At 37.4% G+C, this 17,532-nt stretch overlaps 1 protein-coding gene across 2 annotated transcripts in view; it reads right to left on the reverse strand.

The window, feature by feature from the left end:
• Positions 1–17,532, reverse strand: part of PLPP1 (phospholipid phosphatase 1) — a 57,015-nt gene that overhangs the window by 15,239 nt on the left and 24,244 nt on the right. For both annotated transcript variants that reach the window (XR_004354369.1, XM_032674772.1), the window contains 2 exons: positions 14,404–14,555; positions 10,974–11,254 (listed from right to left, as the gene is read on the reverse strand). Coding sequence is in view for 1 of the 2 variants with exons in the window: in XM_032674772.1 (XP_032530663.1) it covers positions 10,974–11,254; positions 14,404–14,555 (433 nt within the window). In the remaining variant the exon portion in view is untranslated. The remainder of the gene's footprint in view (positions 1–10,973; positions 11,255–14,403; positions 14,556–17,532) is intronic.

Raw genomic sequence — 17,532 nt, forward strand, 5'->3', positions numbered from 1 at the left:
TCTAGATTGAACTCCATCACATCCAGTAGGTTCTTGTTTCAGTGCCTCTGCCAGGCAGAGACCCGAGGCTAGGGAAATTTGTGTTAAAGGGAAACATTTCTATTCTTCAGTCTAAGGATAATGAAGGTAGCTCTGAAGTACAGCAAGATAATTGGATTTAACACACTATTCAAATAATCCTGTGCACAAGTGAAACTGAAAATCTTCCTGAATTTGTATATATAACATTTAGAAACTGCATCAGAAAAAAAACCTACTAAAGTTTATTCCAGAAGTTTTAGAGTTCTTGGTTTATGGTTGATTCAGAACACTGACAATTGCTTATTTAGTACCCCTGACTCTGAAAGCTATCTGGAATTAGTTGACTTATGTTTCACCCACTGATATTTTCCAATTAAGTTCTTAAAAAGAAAAACTGTATTGACAATATGTTATCTTCAGATGTTTAGAATCCAAAACCTTTTAAGTTTATATATCCCTTCTCCACTTCAGTACACTATCTCTTTACCAGTCAAAATCTCATGGCAAGAGCAAGCAAGGAAAGCCAATATGACAAGCATTTTGAAGAGTGCTGTCCTTCAGACAAGCATGTCATCTGAGCAATGAACACAAAGCATGCTGTTCTACAGAACAGAAGATACAGAATATGGAATTCCTGGCTCCTATGACATTATTTTATCCAATGGCTCTGGGACTATTCCTGCTGGCCATAAGACGACATTTCCCACAGTTACTGAAAGCAGCCTGTTGCCAACCGAAGGAATTCAGAAGGCAAGTAATTGATAAAAGGAACAAATACAATTCTTTAAGTTTATTTTGGAATTCCTATACCATTTTAAAGGTCGTGTTGACTACTGATCTTTTTAGTTTTAGGAAAGCATTAGCCTAAGGCAACAGTCATAATGCCTTGTTCCAAGTTGAAGACTACAAATTTCAAATGCATTCCCCTCAGGCATAGATAAGTATGCTGTACATGATTGAAAATATTATGCTTAGCACATGAAGTATGGCCAGAAATACAACAAAGTATTGATCCAACTTGTACATTGTACAATCCCAGTGAAGTTTCTTTGGCAATACTGCTGTCTCCAGACTTCTTTAAAAACCAGACATTTAAAAACCAGAATCTTAAAGCTCTTTCAAATACTCTTAAGATTGACAATGAAAACACTTCTCAACAATTCATCAGCACGCAAATATCGCCTTCCCAAAGCCAGGAGAACATTCTGTCTATCAAACCAGCCAAGCACTTGCACCGCCCAGGCTTCTTTGTGATCATACTGAAAATGCTGGTTTACCATGAGCCAGCATTGCAGAAATAAATATATTTTTAGTTTAAAAAAAAAAGTGTTTGTATTTACTAGCCCCAAGAATGCAGAAGCAAAAAATACATTTCCAAATATACAGACAGCTCTAAAAACCCCTACCTTTCACTAGTGAAGGAAAGGCTAAATTATCACAATAGGAATTCACACATCAGATTCCAGGACATCCTTTTCAAATTAATATTATAATAGTATCCAGTGAAACTGCAGTATGATGAAATAGAGTCGGCAAGTGCAAAGTCTTGTTCTGATTGTTTCCAAAATGGCCAAGTTCAACATCAAAAGAAGAGTTTTGCAGAGGTCCACACCTTTTAGTCCATCAATACCTACCCCACAGATCACTTCTTATGTGAGGAACAAGGCTTCATTTTAACACAAAAAAGCATAAGCTTCAATTACTTCCACTTGGACAATATATTAATCCCAAGACAGAAGAATGTCTTAAGTAGTAGCATCAAACCAGCTTTAGGTCTCAGTTGAGGTCTAAAGTATACTCCTAGTTTTCAAGGTATACAGTAGAGCTGGACATCACAAAAAGGTCTTAAAACAAGGTAATTGAAGGGCTGTTTAGCTTTCTTGAAACTTAGTTTTGCCATAAATTTCACATGGTTTCTGGTAAAGACAAAAGTAAAGACATTGGTTTTCAAAATGGTCACCAAAAAATTGATTGCAGTTAAACACTGCGGTTTGCAATTCTAAGTCTGCATTTTTAAAGAATATCTGGAAAAATAATCAAAATACAATCAATTCCTACAGGAAATAAATCAACTGAACCACTTAGTAATTTTAGCTAGGATTTCTAAGCCCAGATAAGCAAGACAGAGATTGCCTTGCAGGACTTGACACTGACAACCATTTCATTCTATTCTATTCCTTTCCATGCACACAGGCAGTTTAGCCTAGGGAGCAGAGCCTGACCCATAGGTTGTGTTTCTTCAATTAGTAGAAAAATGGAACATAGCATACAGCAAATAAAAGGATCATTTGTCTTAAACTTACAAGAAATAGCATCTTTTAAGTAGTAAGTTCTGCTTAGCAGAATTTTGAAAAATGTATTATTTCTTGAGTGAATTACTGTACACTGGAACCCAGTAAATAAGCTTTGTGCCTTGTCTTTATATAATGTCTTTGTATGAACACCTGAATGTGCAGAAACTGTAAGACAAGTGCAGGAGTCTGGCAGGGAAACAAACAGCCTTCAGGAAACACAACTAGAAAACAGCTAAACCCATACAATGGAGCATTAAATGGTGAGAAAGTGCTAGAAGTGACAGTAGCAAGAGATAAGCCACAAGAAAGAGTATCCTGCGGTGCCACAAGAAACCTAGCAGAGTCTGACTGATAAGAGAATCTTCCCAATGTAACTATGGAATTATGGAATGATCCCTTGGAGAAAAACAGGAGGCTCAGCAATACATTATACACACTCCCACATCAAAGCAAATAAACACACCCACTAGATTAGCCAGCAAATCCTCTCTGTCTTCAAGTTCTCTGGATTCTCCCAGTCTGACTCAAAGCTTCCACTGACATTTGTGTTACCCGTTCCATGATCTGGAGAGGAGTAAATGCTAGACAGAGTGCTGCAGCTCAGCATGCCTGTGTGTGAGTAAGCCATATTTCATACGGTTGTCAATGAAATATTCCTAGGAGTTCAGTACCATGAGGACATGGTTTAGTAAACTGCTAGACCTATGCTTAAGCTGAAGCACCCTATTCTTTAAAGTTAATTTTCTCTGCATTCAGCTCAGAACCTGCTCTTTCCTCAGGAGCTGGACTTGCACCAGTACAACTTTCAACATCAGCGGGAGTTGAAAGGTTAGAGGACTCTGAAACTAAGCACTTCTGTGATTATTGCAGAGAAAGTTTTAAGTAAATGCACAAGCAGTTCACCTACTGAATAAAATCAGCAACTACTAAGAACCCCATTTTCAAAAAACAACATTCCCAATTTCCCAATTTTCTCAACTTTCTTCCTTCTCTACCAGTAGTTATACCTACACTTCTTTGCAAAGCCATACACTTACAGATAGGAAAAAACTGCCAGTCTTTCCAATTCAGTCATCTAGAGAATTTTACTGACAGGTTTTTCAACATGAGACCTAATATTTAATAGTGTCTTGCACAATTCCCTAATCATATGCGGAGTGAGGGGTGGATCCACTCAGTTCTACTTTAAGCTATGGCAGATAGTGAGCAAACTGACAATGCTGACATTTAAAACACATGATTTAATGCCATTGCTCTTTTTTTTTTTTTTGCAGTTCTACATTTTCCTTTTACAGGCTATCTTACATAAATTGAAGTTTCCTGCTTACCCTGAGGACATAAATCCAATTTAACAGGTTCTAAGAAGAAAAAGGCATTTTCTAATTTTTAACCACCTTCCCCACTACCAGTCTTTTGAAACAAACCTTGCAGGTAATGCAAGAAACAGGGATATAAAGTAATCTTTTCCTGATCTCAGGATCAACATGAAGCAGTTTTACTCAGCATTAAGCACTGCAAGGGTTGTTTTCACTGCTAAGTTGACCAGATTTTGAAGTTGGTTAAAAACTACTGCTGGCATGATTTGACAGGAGTTTATTTCTCTCTTCCCTGGGAACTGAGGAAATAATTCACAAAACACCCAGGTGTGCGGATATCCTGCAAATTTCATTTAAGCAGAAGTATTACACACTGATGGAACAATCTAACTGGGCAATGACTAGTTAGCTAGCCATTTTGCATCTGACAGCAGCAATTTACACCATCATCTACCAGAGGAATACGCTTAATCGCAAGATAACCAGTAATGAAATGCCTTTCCCCCTATCCTTCAATGATAAATGATCATGGTCTGTATGCATCAGTACATTTAACAGAGGGGTTTTTTCCTTCTTAAATGAGCAGTAGTCAACCTTCATCTTGAATTTCCAAATACTTTTAATTTTTATCTATGGAGCAAGAAGTTACCAAGTCCTGGCATTCGTACCACAGGCAAACATGTATGTTTTGAGCTCTCACTATTACAAAGTCCAACAAAATGGCATGCTGCAATGGCTTTCCACATGCACATTGCAAAACCACTAAGAAACAAGTTATCTTCTATCAGTTCTGACTTTATCACTCAACTCAATACACAAAAGGAAAGTTTAACTTTCCACTACATCTCTAGTTAGCCTCCTCCAATAGGAAAAAAAAATAAAAATAGAGACATTGCTTACTTCTCTTTCTTAGTAATGCTGTCTTGGGAAAGAGTAAAAGTGAAAATAGCAGCAAGGAGTACTCAAACCAACATTTCCAAAGACTAATAGTTTGCTGTCACATGCATCAGATTACAGGCATCTGTTCCATTAATTATGTCTGCACAACTTATCCACGTAATACTCTTCTGACCAACAGTAATGTTATTATAATTTTACATAAAGGGAATGAGGACAGAAAAAGATAATCTCCATTAAATCAGGGATTTAATTGTTATTCCCTCTTTAAAAAACTGCTTTGGGCAGGAAGTGCTTGGCAAGTGTGTGGAACAGATCCTTCAGCAGATTCTTGTAATCTTTGAAGAGGAAAAGGAAGAGAGGCAGCAGGAAAACTGTCAGCATTAAGGGGATACCTGTTCCTGTGGAGTGTTTGAGCAATACACAGTTATACACATCCAAAGTTTTATATTAAGAGACTTTCCTCCTGTTACCTTGGACATGAGCTGTACAAATCAGAAGAATGAGAAGATGCATCTATCTGCTTGGCCATAATTTTCAGGGTGCACTGAACACAAGTTACAAATTTTCATTTTGAATGACCTTAAAGGATAATAAGCTGCTGAAACAGACAGACTGCAAGCCCAGCTTTAGCTGAAAAGTATTAAAGGGTAAAAAAGTTTTATTTTTAGTAATGAAAGTTAGTGTTATCTATCACCACTCAGAAGGGCCAATTCACACTAGGGCAAAAGAGATGCAAGATCTGAAACAAGATCCAGATTGCAGAACTGCATCTCAGTTGGTTAGAGCATGTTCACCTTTCAGATTCAATTCTCCCTAACATCAGTTAATTTTTGTTGCAAAGGCAGCTCTTTCTGCTTCCAGATCAAATACAGCCCCTTTTCAACATTCCTTATTGAGTACAGACATTGAAAACTGACATTTTTTTCCTACATTATTACTGCAGGAAATTATTTTAAAACCAGAAAATTTAAAGAAGTAGGCTTTAAAGTTTTGAAGTTCTACACAGGCATTATTTGCATAAGCATTAAGCAGTGTATTATTATATGCTAGTACATTGTTGTCCCTGTGAAATTATTCAGCAGACACTGAGTAACAATACAGCATAACAATACAGCTGCAACATTTATTTTTAACATTTTGTGGATAAAATATGTTTAAATTGTATCAGATTCAATATACCTAACCTTCACAAGGCTTTAATTTGCAGTTTGTGCTGCCAAGTTTATAAACTGATATATATACACACACACACAAAATGACAGCATAATCCTAAATTAAGTTCTAAAAATACTGTAAACTCTATATAGCACCTGCTACATTGCTTGAGAACTAAATAAGACTCATTCAAATGTTCTTTCAATCACACAAAACTCATCAATACCAGAAGCTTGGTTTTGGGGTTCTTAGTTGTTGGTTTAGGGGAGGTTTTGTTCAGTTTTGCATGGTTTTTGTTGGGGAAGTTTAGGGGGTTTCTTTGATTTTTTTTTTGGTGGTTTGGTTTTTTGTTTTTATCTACTTGTAGAAATAATTTTATAAAACTGGAGGAAAGCCTACCACTAAGTTCTCACCCTTCTCAAACAAAAAATATTGACAGAACCTTTATTTAAGTCGCGTTTACTGTCTTTGAGATTAGATTTTAAAGAAATACGCATTCTTTGCTGAAGACAACACAATTAACACTAACCTTTTCCAGGTTCAGGTTGTCTGGTCAAGTATGTCTCCTGGATTCCAGATCCTACTACCTAAAGATTACCAATGCTTGTCTGCAAATGGCAGCCAAGGTCGAATTTGTAATTCCTGATTGCCAAAATGAGTTGGGAGCAGCCAGTTAATATCACCACACCATGTGTCAGTACATTACAACAACACAGTAAGAAGGCACCCCATCACCATCTTGAAATGCTGAAGGACAATATATTTAAGCTTAAATGAACAAATACTTTATAATATTGCCTTTTTTTCCCCTTACCACAAGCTTAAAAATAAACCTATTCCAAAGCAATCAAATGTTAAGATATTCTAACAACACAGGCTTTTTTTGAGTGTTGAAGACTTATCCCACAATTCATATACTAGAGGAAAGGAGAAGCTCTTGATGTTCTCTTTTGTTACTCTACTAGACAAGCAGGCTTCACTGTTTACACAATCATTTCAGACAGAAAAACCAGCAGCTACTGCAAAGTACACTCACCAGAGGAATAGTGAAATACTAATTCACAGCTCCTGCTGCTGAACATCTGTGATTTCTATTAACTCTTTTGGATGCAAGCAAGCTAACAAATGAACAATCTGCTAGGAACTGACTAGAGCAGAAAGGTTTTGGAATGATGCCTCAGCTACCAAAAAGGAATGGAGAAGTCATCATCTGTCCTCTCTTCCTACTCCTCTTTGAAGAATTGGAATATTTTGCCAACTCGCTCAAAGTTCGGCAAAAATACGCAGTGGCAAGCCAGAAGGAAAAGAAAACTTGAGCAAAAACAGAGGCTGCAAAAGCAAAGAGATCAGAGATTCAGAGACTGCTCGCTCACCCCCAAACTTTATCAGGGCTATAGCACAACCACCTATTTCATTGAGCCTGCTTTGCCTACTTGCAAGAGAAAACAGCCAACTGGTAAGTCATTATCTTTATAGGTGATGAAGAAAGTACCTTAAAGGCAATTCAGTGGCATTAAAGTATATACTAGTATACTAAAAATAACATGCTAATCGCAAACACCAGTGACAGGAAGACACCTTGACTTTGATCTCTCTTCAGTCACAGACAACAGAACTTGTGCTTCAAATTTACTTTGCTGGAACACCAAAACAAGCCACTGTATCCCAGTAAAGAAATTGCATGATATGAAGCCTGTATCCTTCTGCCCTGTACAACTACATTTTAAAAATATGTATCTTCCTCAACAGTGTTATGTGAATTAAGAAGAATTTTGCTATTTTCGTACTCAAAAGAAAAAATTACCTTTACAGTTCAGGCACCTTTATTGAGTTACTACTCTTAATATTTATTCAGAGGGAATATTACAAAAGATACACACAACTAGCTGACATCAAACCTACCAACACCTCAAAGCTTCAGAAGGCAGTTCTGCACAAGTCATTCACTTCAGGAAAAGTGCCATTAGGTAGCTCATAGCAAGCTTCTGTGTTGAGATTAAATTAAATGCCAAATACCACCTAAAGAAAGATTGCCTTACAAAGAGGCACAGAAGAAAAATACAGTATCTAATGTTAATATTTAACTAGAAAGTTTTAATACTTAACCAGTTCCATGCATATTTCAGAGATCTGCAAGTGCTACAAACTGTGAAGTATACATATGCCAACTCTTATATGCATCTTTCAACAAACATGAATGAGACTTACTAAGCACACAACTGTTTAGTTTAACCACTTAGTTTAACCTCAGCTTAGTTTAACCACTAGTAGTACTCTAAGTGCAAATACTCTCAAAGTTGTGAAGAAGAATCTAAGTTATTTTAAACTGAAGAGAACTCTGTTTTCAGCATGATATACAGCAAGCAAGACACTTCAGTCAGCAAGAATTATCTTACTAAGCTCAGGTTAAAAAGTGAAATCTTACCAAAACTAACCATAACTCATGAGCACTTTACTCATTTAGATAACCAAGCCTAAGCCCATTGGTTTATATTAATGATAAAAAATACATGTATTTTAATACTATTTTTGATGCTGAACAATAAAAGCTGATTACTATCTTTCCCTCAAGCCCCTGTGTTATAACAGAGTAGACATAAGCAAAGAGTTGAAAACGTCAGATTTACATAAAACAGTACTGGAACATAATATGCAACAATGCTTGCCTAAAACATTTTCAGGCTCCAATCATAATTTACAGTCTTCCAGAAACACAGGTTGTTTTCTTGGGTTTAATCTTCTAGAAGTTTGCTCAAATGCTATTTTGAACCCACTTGGAACCCAAACTTTCACATTATATTACTACAAAAATATCCACAACTTACTCCTTGATCTTCATGTGTGAAAAAATAAACTACTTCAAAGGTTTTCCATTCCAGTTTTAAACTGTTAAGGAGAAAATGGAAACAATTGCTGATTACCTAACTTCTGTATCACTTCTAAAAGCAACCTTTAAAAACTTTCATCTTACATGCATCTCTTTATCACACACACACACACACACACACACACACACACATACACTTTGGTCTGATCTATGTGGGGATGCTGTATACCAAAGCTATTTTATACTTCAGATTAGTATAAAATAAGAAGAAATGAGAAGGGAGGATATAACTAATCAGAACAACACAATATACATAGTGGAAACACACAATGGATTTTTACACTGTTTTCATTGTTTTCAATGAAATAGTAAACAAATATTAGATTTGTTTTTAGACTGCATAACCAAGCATGCATCCCTAAAAATTTTCAAAACCAACCTCAAATTCTACTATAATACAGGAATAATAGGCTCAATTCAGAACATATGACTTTATATGTAACACTATGATTGTCCTCTCTCCATTCCTTCTTTGCATTTCTACTTGCCAATTTTATTTATGTAAATGAGACTAGATGGTACTAAATTTGCCACTAATAATTTTTTCCAACCAATCTAGAAATTCACCTCTGGGTTACAGCTTGAGAGCCTATTGACCTCTTCCAAACTGCTGTAAAACTCACTGCAACCCAGCTCTCCCCTCTTAGTGGCCTATTAACTGTAAAGTTAACAACCTCAGGCAAATGGCCTGTTGTAGGCACATGACCCAAGATCATCGAAACCACCCTTTCAGATGTAGGGCTGAATTTCCACAGCAAATCCTGAATAATTTACTGGGTCACTGCATCTAGGTCATCCATCTGCACAGGACAATGTCCCACTCCAATCTATCCTACCCCTCTTTGACCACTCACTAAACTATTTTTTGTTTACATCTTCCTGTGCATAGAAAAGCCTCAACTGGAAGTAGAAGCCCCACAAGTGAGCTCACACTCAAGTGAACACTTCAAGGCAAGTTCTGACCAGAGAGGAGAACCCTCTCACATCATGCTATAGGGAGAAACAGGGGTAACAGAAAAAAGGAACCCAACAATAGCTGGGAATACAAATGTAACAGCTGATCAGTTAAGAGACGACAAACAGATCTTGCTTCCAATATGGAAGTCTGAGATTTCAAAGCACAGGGAAGAACAAAAGTTAAGTGATCATTATGCCACTGTTCCCCCGTGCTATTCTGATACAAGAAAAACCTATTTCTTTGTTTAAGTATAAGCTAACTCTCATTTTTCAGCATTCCCAAAACCCAGAAAATTTTATGTCAGGACCATTTCAGTCATCGCAATCAACTCAAATTTTCTCCATGTCCCTCTTTACATTTGAGAAAGATTTTTATACTCATGAAGAAGTTAAACTAAATACTCAGAGCCATGCACAGATTGAATTTTGACTCCATTTTCATGCTGAAAGTCATAGAATACTGTTTCCCATAGCACCTGAGAATGTGCAATTTGTTTAAAGACTCATTTAATTTGAAACTCAGACAAGCATCTTTTGACATAGTAGAATAATAAAAGTAAATGCCACTTTCAGTGAGTTGAAGCAAAAAAAAAAAATGAAAACACTTTACTCCTGCCACAATGTAACCGTTTCCCTTCTCATGTTTTAAGTTAGAATTTAAAAGAAGATGAAATGGTAAAGACTTATTTTTGGCAGTTACTTCAGCTAACTCACCACATTAAAATTTGCAAAACCGACAAGATACCAAGACAATTCTTTTATTTTGGGGGAGGTAGCATCTTCTTTGTTTCAGTTTGTAAGGTTGTTCTACTACAAGTCAGATCTTCGAAAAGTCAATAACATTCGAAATTCTGGCACACAGGCTGTTAAAAGTCCTTTTCCCCCCCTTTATTTCATGAAAATCCTCCTTTTTTACCCTGCCTTTTTTTCCAAACTCAAGTTGATGGTCATATAGAAAGTCATCATTACAAGTCTTCAGAAGGACATTATGCATTTGCTAGAACAGAGAAGAATTATATCTTACTAACAGATATTCTGACTCTATAGGGCTACTCACAGGCCATCCAATAGTAAGTGCTTAGGATAAAATAAGGAAGAAGTAAATAGAAGTCTTCTAAACACAATTATGGTTATTAGTAATACAAAAAAAGTGTACATGAAACATACTCCTCCACTTTAATCTCTCAAAGAACAAACTGCAATTTGTCTACTTGGTACCTGCATGAAGTTCTGTTCATTTCAGGATTATCTGCTTGTGCCAGATTGACCCTGGTTGGACACCAGGTGTCCACCAAAGCTGCTCCATCACACCTCTCCTCAGGGAGAGGGAAAGGGGAAAGATCACACACTGATGACCATCATAGGCAAAACCAATACCAAAACTCACCGTTTCGAGTTAAGAAACATGTTATACAACAAGTATACGAAGTTAGTCAAACTCACCTTCCCTCATTGATTGTTGCTTTGTCCCCATTACAAGTGAAGTTCTCAATGTAACCCAGACTACAGTTGATTCGTGTCCAGTCGGGTTTGCAGACAGCAAGGAAGTGAGGACGCAGTCTACCTATGGAGTACTTGGCAATGTCTGTCAATGACTGGCTAGCAGCTGCTCCGAAAATGAAGGTTCCAATGGCTTTGTAAATAGTGGCTATGTAGTTATTTCTGACAAATGAATTTGAGTGCAAATTATTGTAAAAAACTGAGAGTGTCTCTCCTAGGATTATCTGAAAGAGAAATAAGGACAGCAAGTTAAAGACAATCACTTTAAAAGAAAAGTATTACTCTATTTTTGTTAATATTCAAACAAGTAGCTTCAGAAATTAATTTTTTTTATAAACATTAATCTGCAAATTTAAATTTTCCAAGACTCAGCTGTAACAACATCCAAACTTTAAATGCTTTCATGCAGAAGAAAAATATCCTTTTACCTTACCCTGCTTCATGTTGAATTTATTATTAATGATTTTCAGAATACTTATTAAAACAAAGCCTTCTCAAAATCACATTTACCCATACTACTTAGCATGACTCTAATTAGAGACATTTTTTCCAGTATAACTTTATTCTATGTTGAGTCTTCTTCAACTAATCTTCTGCTGAGCAAAATTTTTCTAAGTTTGTTAGGTTTTTTGTGAAACCAGAAACTATTCTGAAGGGTCTAGACTTTATTTCCAGATGTAAATGGCCAGGTGTTTTAACAAAGAAATTTCCCATTCCTCAGGGAAATTACATCCTTTGGGGAGAAAAGAAAACTAATATGAGTAGAGAAAGACAGTATTAGTGAGGTTTTTCTAAGGACTTTTGCCCCCTACATTTCCAAGGTACATGCATCAAGTGTTGGCAAGAAGGATTTGATTCTGTTTTCCTGCAGAAAGTTTTTCCTTACATCAAGTACAAAACTTCACCCCAGGTAATTTGGATATTGAACCAGATGGTCTCATTTTGTATAGAAAGGTTCAGCTCATACAGATGATCAGATGCATGAGAGACTGTATGTATATATATATATACACATGAAGGCAAACAGAGAACACCATCAGATGCATGACACTGAAGCTTTACACCCTCCATCCATACCGAAAGATGGACTAAAGCAGAGAAACACCAGAACACGGACTACAGCTGAGAAAGCTTTCAGTAAAGTACATTCACAATCTACCTAAATCCAGAAAGTAACCTCTTAAGGAAGATAGTTGGGCACTAATATCACATGACTGGTAAGTAATGAATCCCTTTCAAAGAACGTTGCTATAAAACCTGCAAGAAGGTCACTTACCTCAGTTGAGGTGACAACTCACTCTCACTGAGCACTGAGTAAAGGACACCAACATTTGCTTTTACCATCTGACTATGAAGCAATCTTGACAGAAAAGCCTGATTTCACAACTAAAAGATGGTCCCTGATGTTGCAAACATAATTTTGTTAGCTAAATGTTCATACAGGCTCAAATGGAAATTGGATTAATTCAAAGAAAATACATCTATTAAAAATTACTATATTCAGTGGAGCCTCTTCTGAGTCAGGAAGTCCCTGAGCCACAAATGGCTGGTAGTCAAGCACTGAGGGCAAAACATCAATCTCTCTTTGCTCTATTCTGTTCTTCTTCACTTGTCTGTTTTAACTGTTCTAGAAATGAAATAAGATATATGGGCTTCAGTTGAGACTAAGCACTGATGCTCTTAGGTAATATTGACTATCAACGATAGTAACAGTGTGAAAAAAAATATAGTCCTATCTTAAATGGCAGGATCTTTAGCATAAACTACTTGCCAGTCAATAGAACACACAAAACTCCTCAAAATTTCATCTGCTCCAGAACTATTTCTTTAAGTTTTTGAAGCAGCTTTTCTAAGAACAGGGAAACCAGGTAAGCCACAATTTCAATTCTCAGCCCATGTTTCTACAGTTACAAAAAAAATTCCACCCAAGAGCAAGCAAGCAGTAAGTTGACCTTTATGTTGGAACCTCGATAAAAAAATCCATGTAGTCCTTATACAAGACAGAGTTACATTGCCACAATATCCCTCCTGATTGTAACCTACTAGCCCAGAGAAACAGCTGGTCAATACTGAGGTTTACATCTTGCTGCACCTTCTGAGTTTTGATTTCTAAAAATGTACTTGGATAAATATTTATTCACCTAAAAATCTTATTTGATATAAAAGAGTTTTATCTCTGCTCAACGTGTGGCTCTGATGGGCTTGGATGTCACCAACAGATTTATAAGTGGAGACTAAAGCTTTTTAGCATATCTGGACAGGGATCTTGAGGCCTCTGTTGAAGGGCCATTATCAGAACATCAGATTTAAGACATTAAATGGTTAACTGAAGAGGTCCAACTGTCCACTGTGCTCACAAGGACATGCACCCACCACTTTTTGCCCCAGGACTGGTATTCTTCCAGAAGCCATTTGCACTGAATGTAGCTCAAAGAAAGCTGTTGTTTTCTGCCAGGCTAAGGAATTTCACTACCTTATTCTGGTTCAGACAAGCCACCAGAGGTAGCAGCAGACAGGGTAATAGCAGGACCTCAACTTTTGTCCATACATATAATTAAATATTAAGGGTAGAGAGTCACTATATGCTTGAGACAGTTCAGCTGAGCCAGGAGCTGTGGTCAAAGAGAGATTCCAAGTTTGTAGTTGCAGAGGTAATCTCTCCAGCTCTTTGATCTGGTGTGAAGAAGAGGGAGAGAGAGCAGTACTGTGTTTTCAGCCAGGTTAGGTGCAGTGTGAATGTGAGCCTCTGCACTAATATAAACACAAACAAGCCCAGTGTTTTATCCTGACTTTCAGGGAAATAAACAGGAAAAAACTCCCTGCCTACTTATTCTTTTTATTCCATTTATGCTTTTAATAAGATCTGATTGGAAGCCATTGGAAGCCGTTTTTCTATTAAATAGCTTAGCATCTGTTGTTACACTTCTACACACAGAAGTATTCTCAATGACTTTGTAGTAGATAAAATGCTGATTTAATAAGTCATGCACATCCCTATTCTGAAAGTAGCAGGTCCCAAAATAAAAAGACTTGAGACAGTCACAACACATTATTAGTGTTATTCTTTAACAATATGGTAAGGAAAGAAATTTTTCTGTCAGACTACAGAGTTAAGCCACCATATTTCCAAGGTTCTAAGGTATTGTTTTTCTGTTCTGTAATTCTAGTTGTTTGACCTCAACTAAAGCAAACCTTTTAGTTATTCTTGCCAGAACATCATTTCTACTGCTTTTAGCGCCTGGCCTAAGGACTTGTTTGTGAGATTGAGACATCTTATAGAATATCATTTTAGAAGTCTGATTAACAGATTGCCCCTCCTCCCACTTCCCCACCCCCACTGAAATCAAAAGCAATGAAGAAAAGTTGAACTTACAACAATTATACTGAAAGGAATAATTATTCCTGCTAAAAACTTATAAGATATGGTGTCCTCTTTGTATGGATACCGGATGGATTCATCACTACAGAAAACTCCTCTCTGGAAGGGGGTACGTCGTGAACTGAGAATTGCAAAAGGCAAGCCAGCTGGCAAAAAGGAATACAAAATACATTACAAAAGCAAAACAAACTCTGGTGCTGATTATACCCCAGCATTTCCAAAGAGAAGTGCATAAAGAGGAACAGGCATGCAGAAAGTTAGGTTATGCACTTCCCTTGGCCAATGACTACTGCCTTGATTTTGCAGCTCCCAGGAAGTATTGCTGAATGAAGGAGAGCAGGGTAGAATTCCTCTCACCTTCATGTTTGCAGCACATCAAGTATGGAAGCAGGCCGAAACTGTGACTGAGTAAACAGCTCAGTGACAACCACCAAATTGTTCAATCTGCTGCTACTGTCACAGTTATTGAATATTTCTTTATATTCCAGTGAGCAACAGCTGCCCCTGTATACCTTCTCTGGACAGCTTTACAAGCCAGAAGAGCATAAATTAAATTTCATGAAAGCAGAAAAGAGGTGCTTCTCAGGGAGTGCAAGTGCAGAGGGAGTTTTTGGGAATATGGAAAAAAGGAGATTACACATGCATGCGATCCCCTCACTTCCACACACACTGGACAGCTCCCTAGAAAACGTCACTGCACAAGCCCTATGGCCTCAGGGGATTTTATTCCCCTCTCTTCCAAAGAGGATGCCTTTGGCTCAATCTAATATCAACAGGACACAACATTAAGACATGCATGCTATTGCACATCAAGATACCCATACCATGAACCAAAATAATGGCAAAGTTTTTTTTATAGAAAGCTCAAAATAAGATATGAATCACCACAAAGTAATAGAATCACATTCTAAGTCCTGTTCCTCCATCTCTGACACACACACAACATTTGCACAATCTGTGTACAGAGATGAACAGTCTCAGAAAGAAATAGTTGTATGGAAAAAAGAAGTGGGTGACTACCAAGAATGTTCAACAAAACAATAAATAATCTTCTTTAACTTAGCAATGTACAGCCCAGTGTCATAAAAGCCCCTGATTTTGTGCTCAGAATTCAGCAGTGCTGCACATAAAATGCATACCACTTTAGAGTTAGACAACCAAAATTATTTGGGGGAGACATCCCTATCTACCAATAAGGGATCAGAAAGATAAAAACAGCCTCCACCCTTCCTTCACGCCAGTGAAAGATGTTGCTGTATTCTCAGTTCTCTCAACTGGACCCCTGTGCCAAGGCATAGCCTACCTCTTCCTTTCCACATACACAGCTAGCCCCAACAAGTGTGTACACTTATTACTTACAAAAGTAAAGATGCAAAGAACACAAAAAAAAAGAATTAAAAAAAGATACCAACCAAGCAGCAAGAGAACCGTTAGGGAAGAGAGCTAGGATCCTTTTCAACTCTCTTCACCCTTTGTTTTCACCCTTGAGGTCCTCCAAACTAAGCCTGACTCCTGGGACCATAACCAGCGATACTCACGGTAGCTTCACCAATGATTTGCTATTAGTTTTGTTCTTCACACCATCAAGTGTTTAAATGAATCCTTCATTTCAAAGACAGGCACAGAAGAACAAATAACAAACTAATGGCTCGTAAGTGAAAATTCCCTTTAAGTGAACTCTGATGAGTCACACAGCTTTATTCCACAACCTAGCAGCTACAGGCTTACCATATGGGCCCATGAATTCCAGCTAGCCTGTCATAAAGAATCATGTACCTTCTGTACTGTTACAGTCATAAAACCAATAGTATGCAAAACCTCCCCTCAAAGTGGCAGAAAAAAGCCACTGTCATTGTCAAGAAGGGTTGTTTCCAGTTCCATGCCAGCAGGACTTACAACTGACCTAGCTCTGGAAGCCATCCAAGTACACTAACAAAGCAGAAGGACAGCAGGATGAGCTAAGAGCCAAGCCAGAGACTCATCAAAACACTGTACTATTCAGACATCAGCCAGCACAGGGCCCTTGAGCAGGACTCTGCAGTACAGTGCAAAAACAGAGCCTTTCCTACCAGGAAAAAAATCCCTCTTTTAATAGGAAGAATAGCAGGGTTTTGAAAAATGCTGCAGCCCAGACTTCATTTCTGCCCTTCCCTTATGTTGGTGTTGTGACAAATGTCATGATATATCATCAGTTGTTTAGTATTTAGCTGACTTGAGTAAGGGAGGAGGCAGAAACATGTGCAGCCATCATGAGGGAAGGTGACTTATCAACATAATGCCATGGTGTTTCCAACACCATTTATTCTGTAAGATAGGTATGGAATGAAAACTTCATCCTTTGCCCTGCACATCAAGATTCATACTGACATCAAGATTCAAGACTGTGTATTTGAGAAAAATGTATTCTTTAGATCTCCAAAACTAGAGAATTAGGCATACACAGATGATAGTTTCTTTACCATGTTTACTTCTTTAGAGTAGTTAGTTTGGATTATCATCATAAAGCCGTTGTTCCCAAAATTAGTTCACCCTAAAAGAAACACTTATCACAGCTTCAGCACACTGCCACAAATACTTGTGATTACAATTAGGTAGCATCACTGCCATCATATCACTAGTTCTGCATCATCCTTTTTCAAGACCTGCTCTGTGAATAATGGAGTCATGGTGGCTTACTCCTCATTTCCTCTTACCCACTCCTGAATATTTCAGCTTCTCAAGATGAAAGACTGAAAATTTTCAGAGCGATGGGGTTATTCACACGGTTGGGGAGAGAGGGGGGAGCTTTTTTAAATGTAATTGCCAGCTGCTAAATCAGAAATGGAAAGCAGTGGTACATGGATCATGGGAATGAAGTCCCTTGTGCAGTGCTATGTGCTTTTCCATGCAAAATGAAGCTGTTTGATGTGTGTGTGTGCATGTTCAGTCTTCATCAATATTGAGATTATGATGTAATTAGTCTGTAATTGCTCACATCATCTTCCTGTATCCAGATCATGCAAACAAAATAGCAAACAACTCAAGGTTTGTTTTTGTTTTGCTTTGTAAGCAAGTATGAACCAGCTAAAATCAAGTTATTAAAATGTCTTCTCTTTCATAATTTCTTTACATCTCCTTTACTCT

Source organism: Chiroxiphia lanceolata, chromosome Z (genome assembly GCF_009829145.1).
Source record: "Chiroxiphia lanceolata isolate bChiLan1 chromosome Z, bChiLan1.pri, whole genome shotgun sequence".
In the NCBI taxonomy this organism is placed as follows: Eukaryota; Metazoa; Chordata; class Aves; order Passeriformes; family Pipridae; genus Chiroxiphia; species Chiroxiphia lanceolata.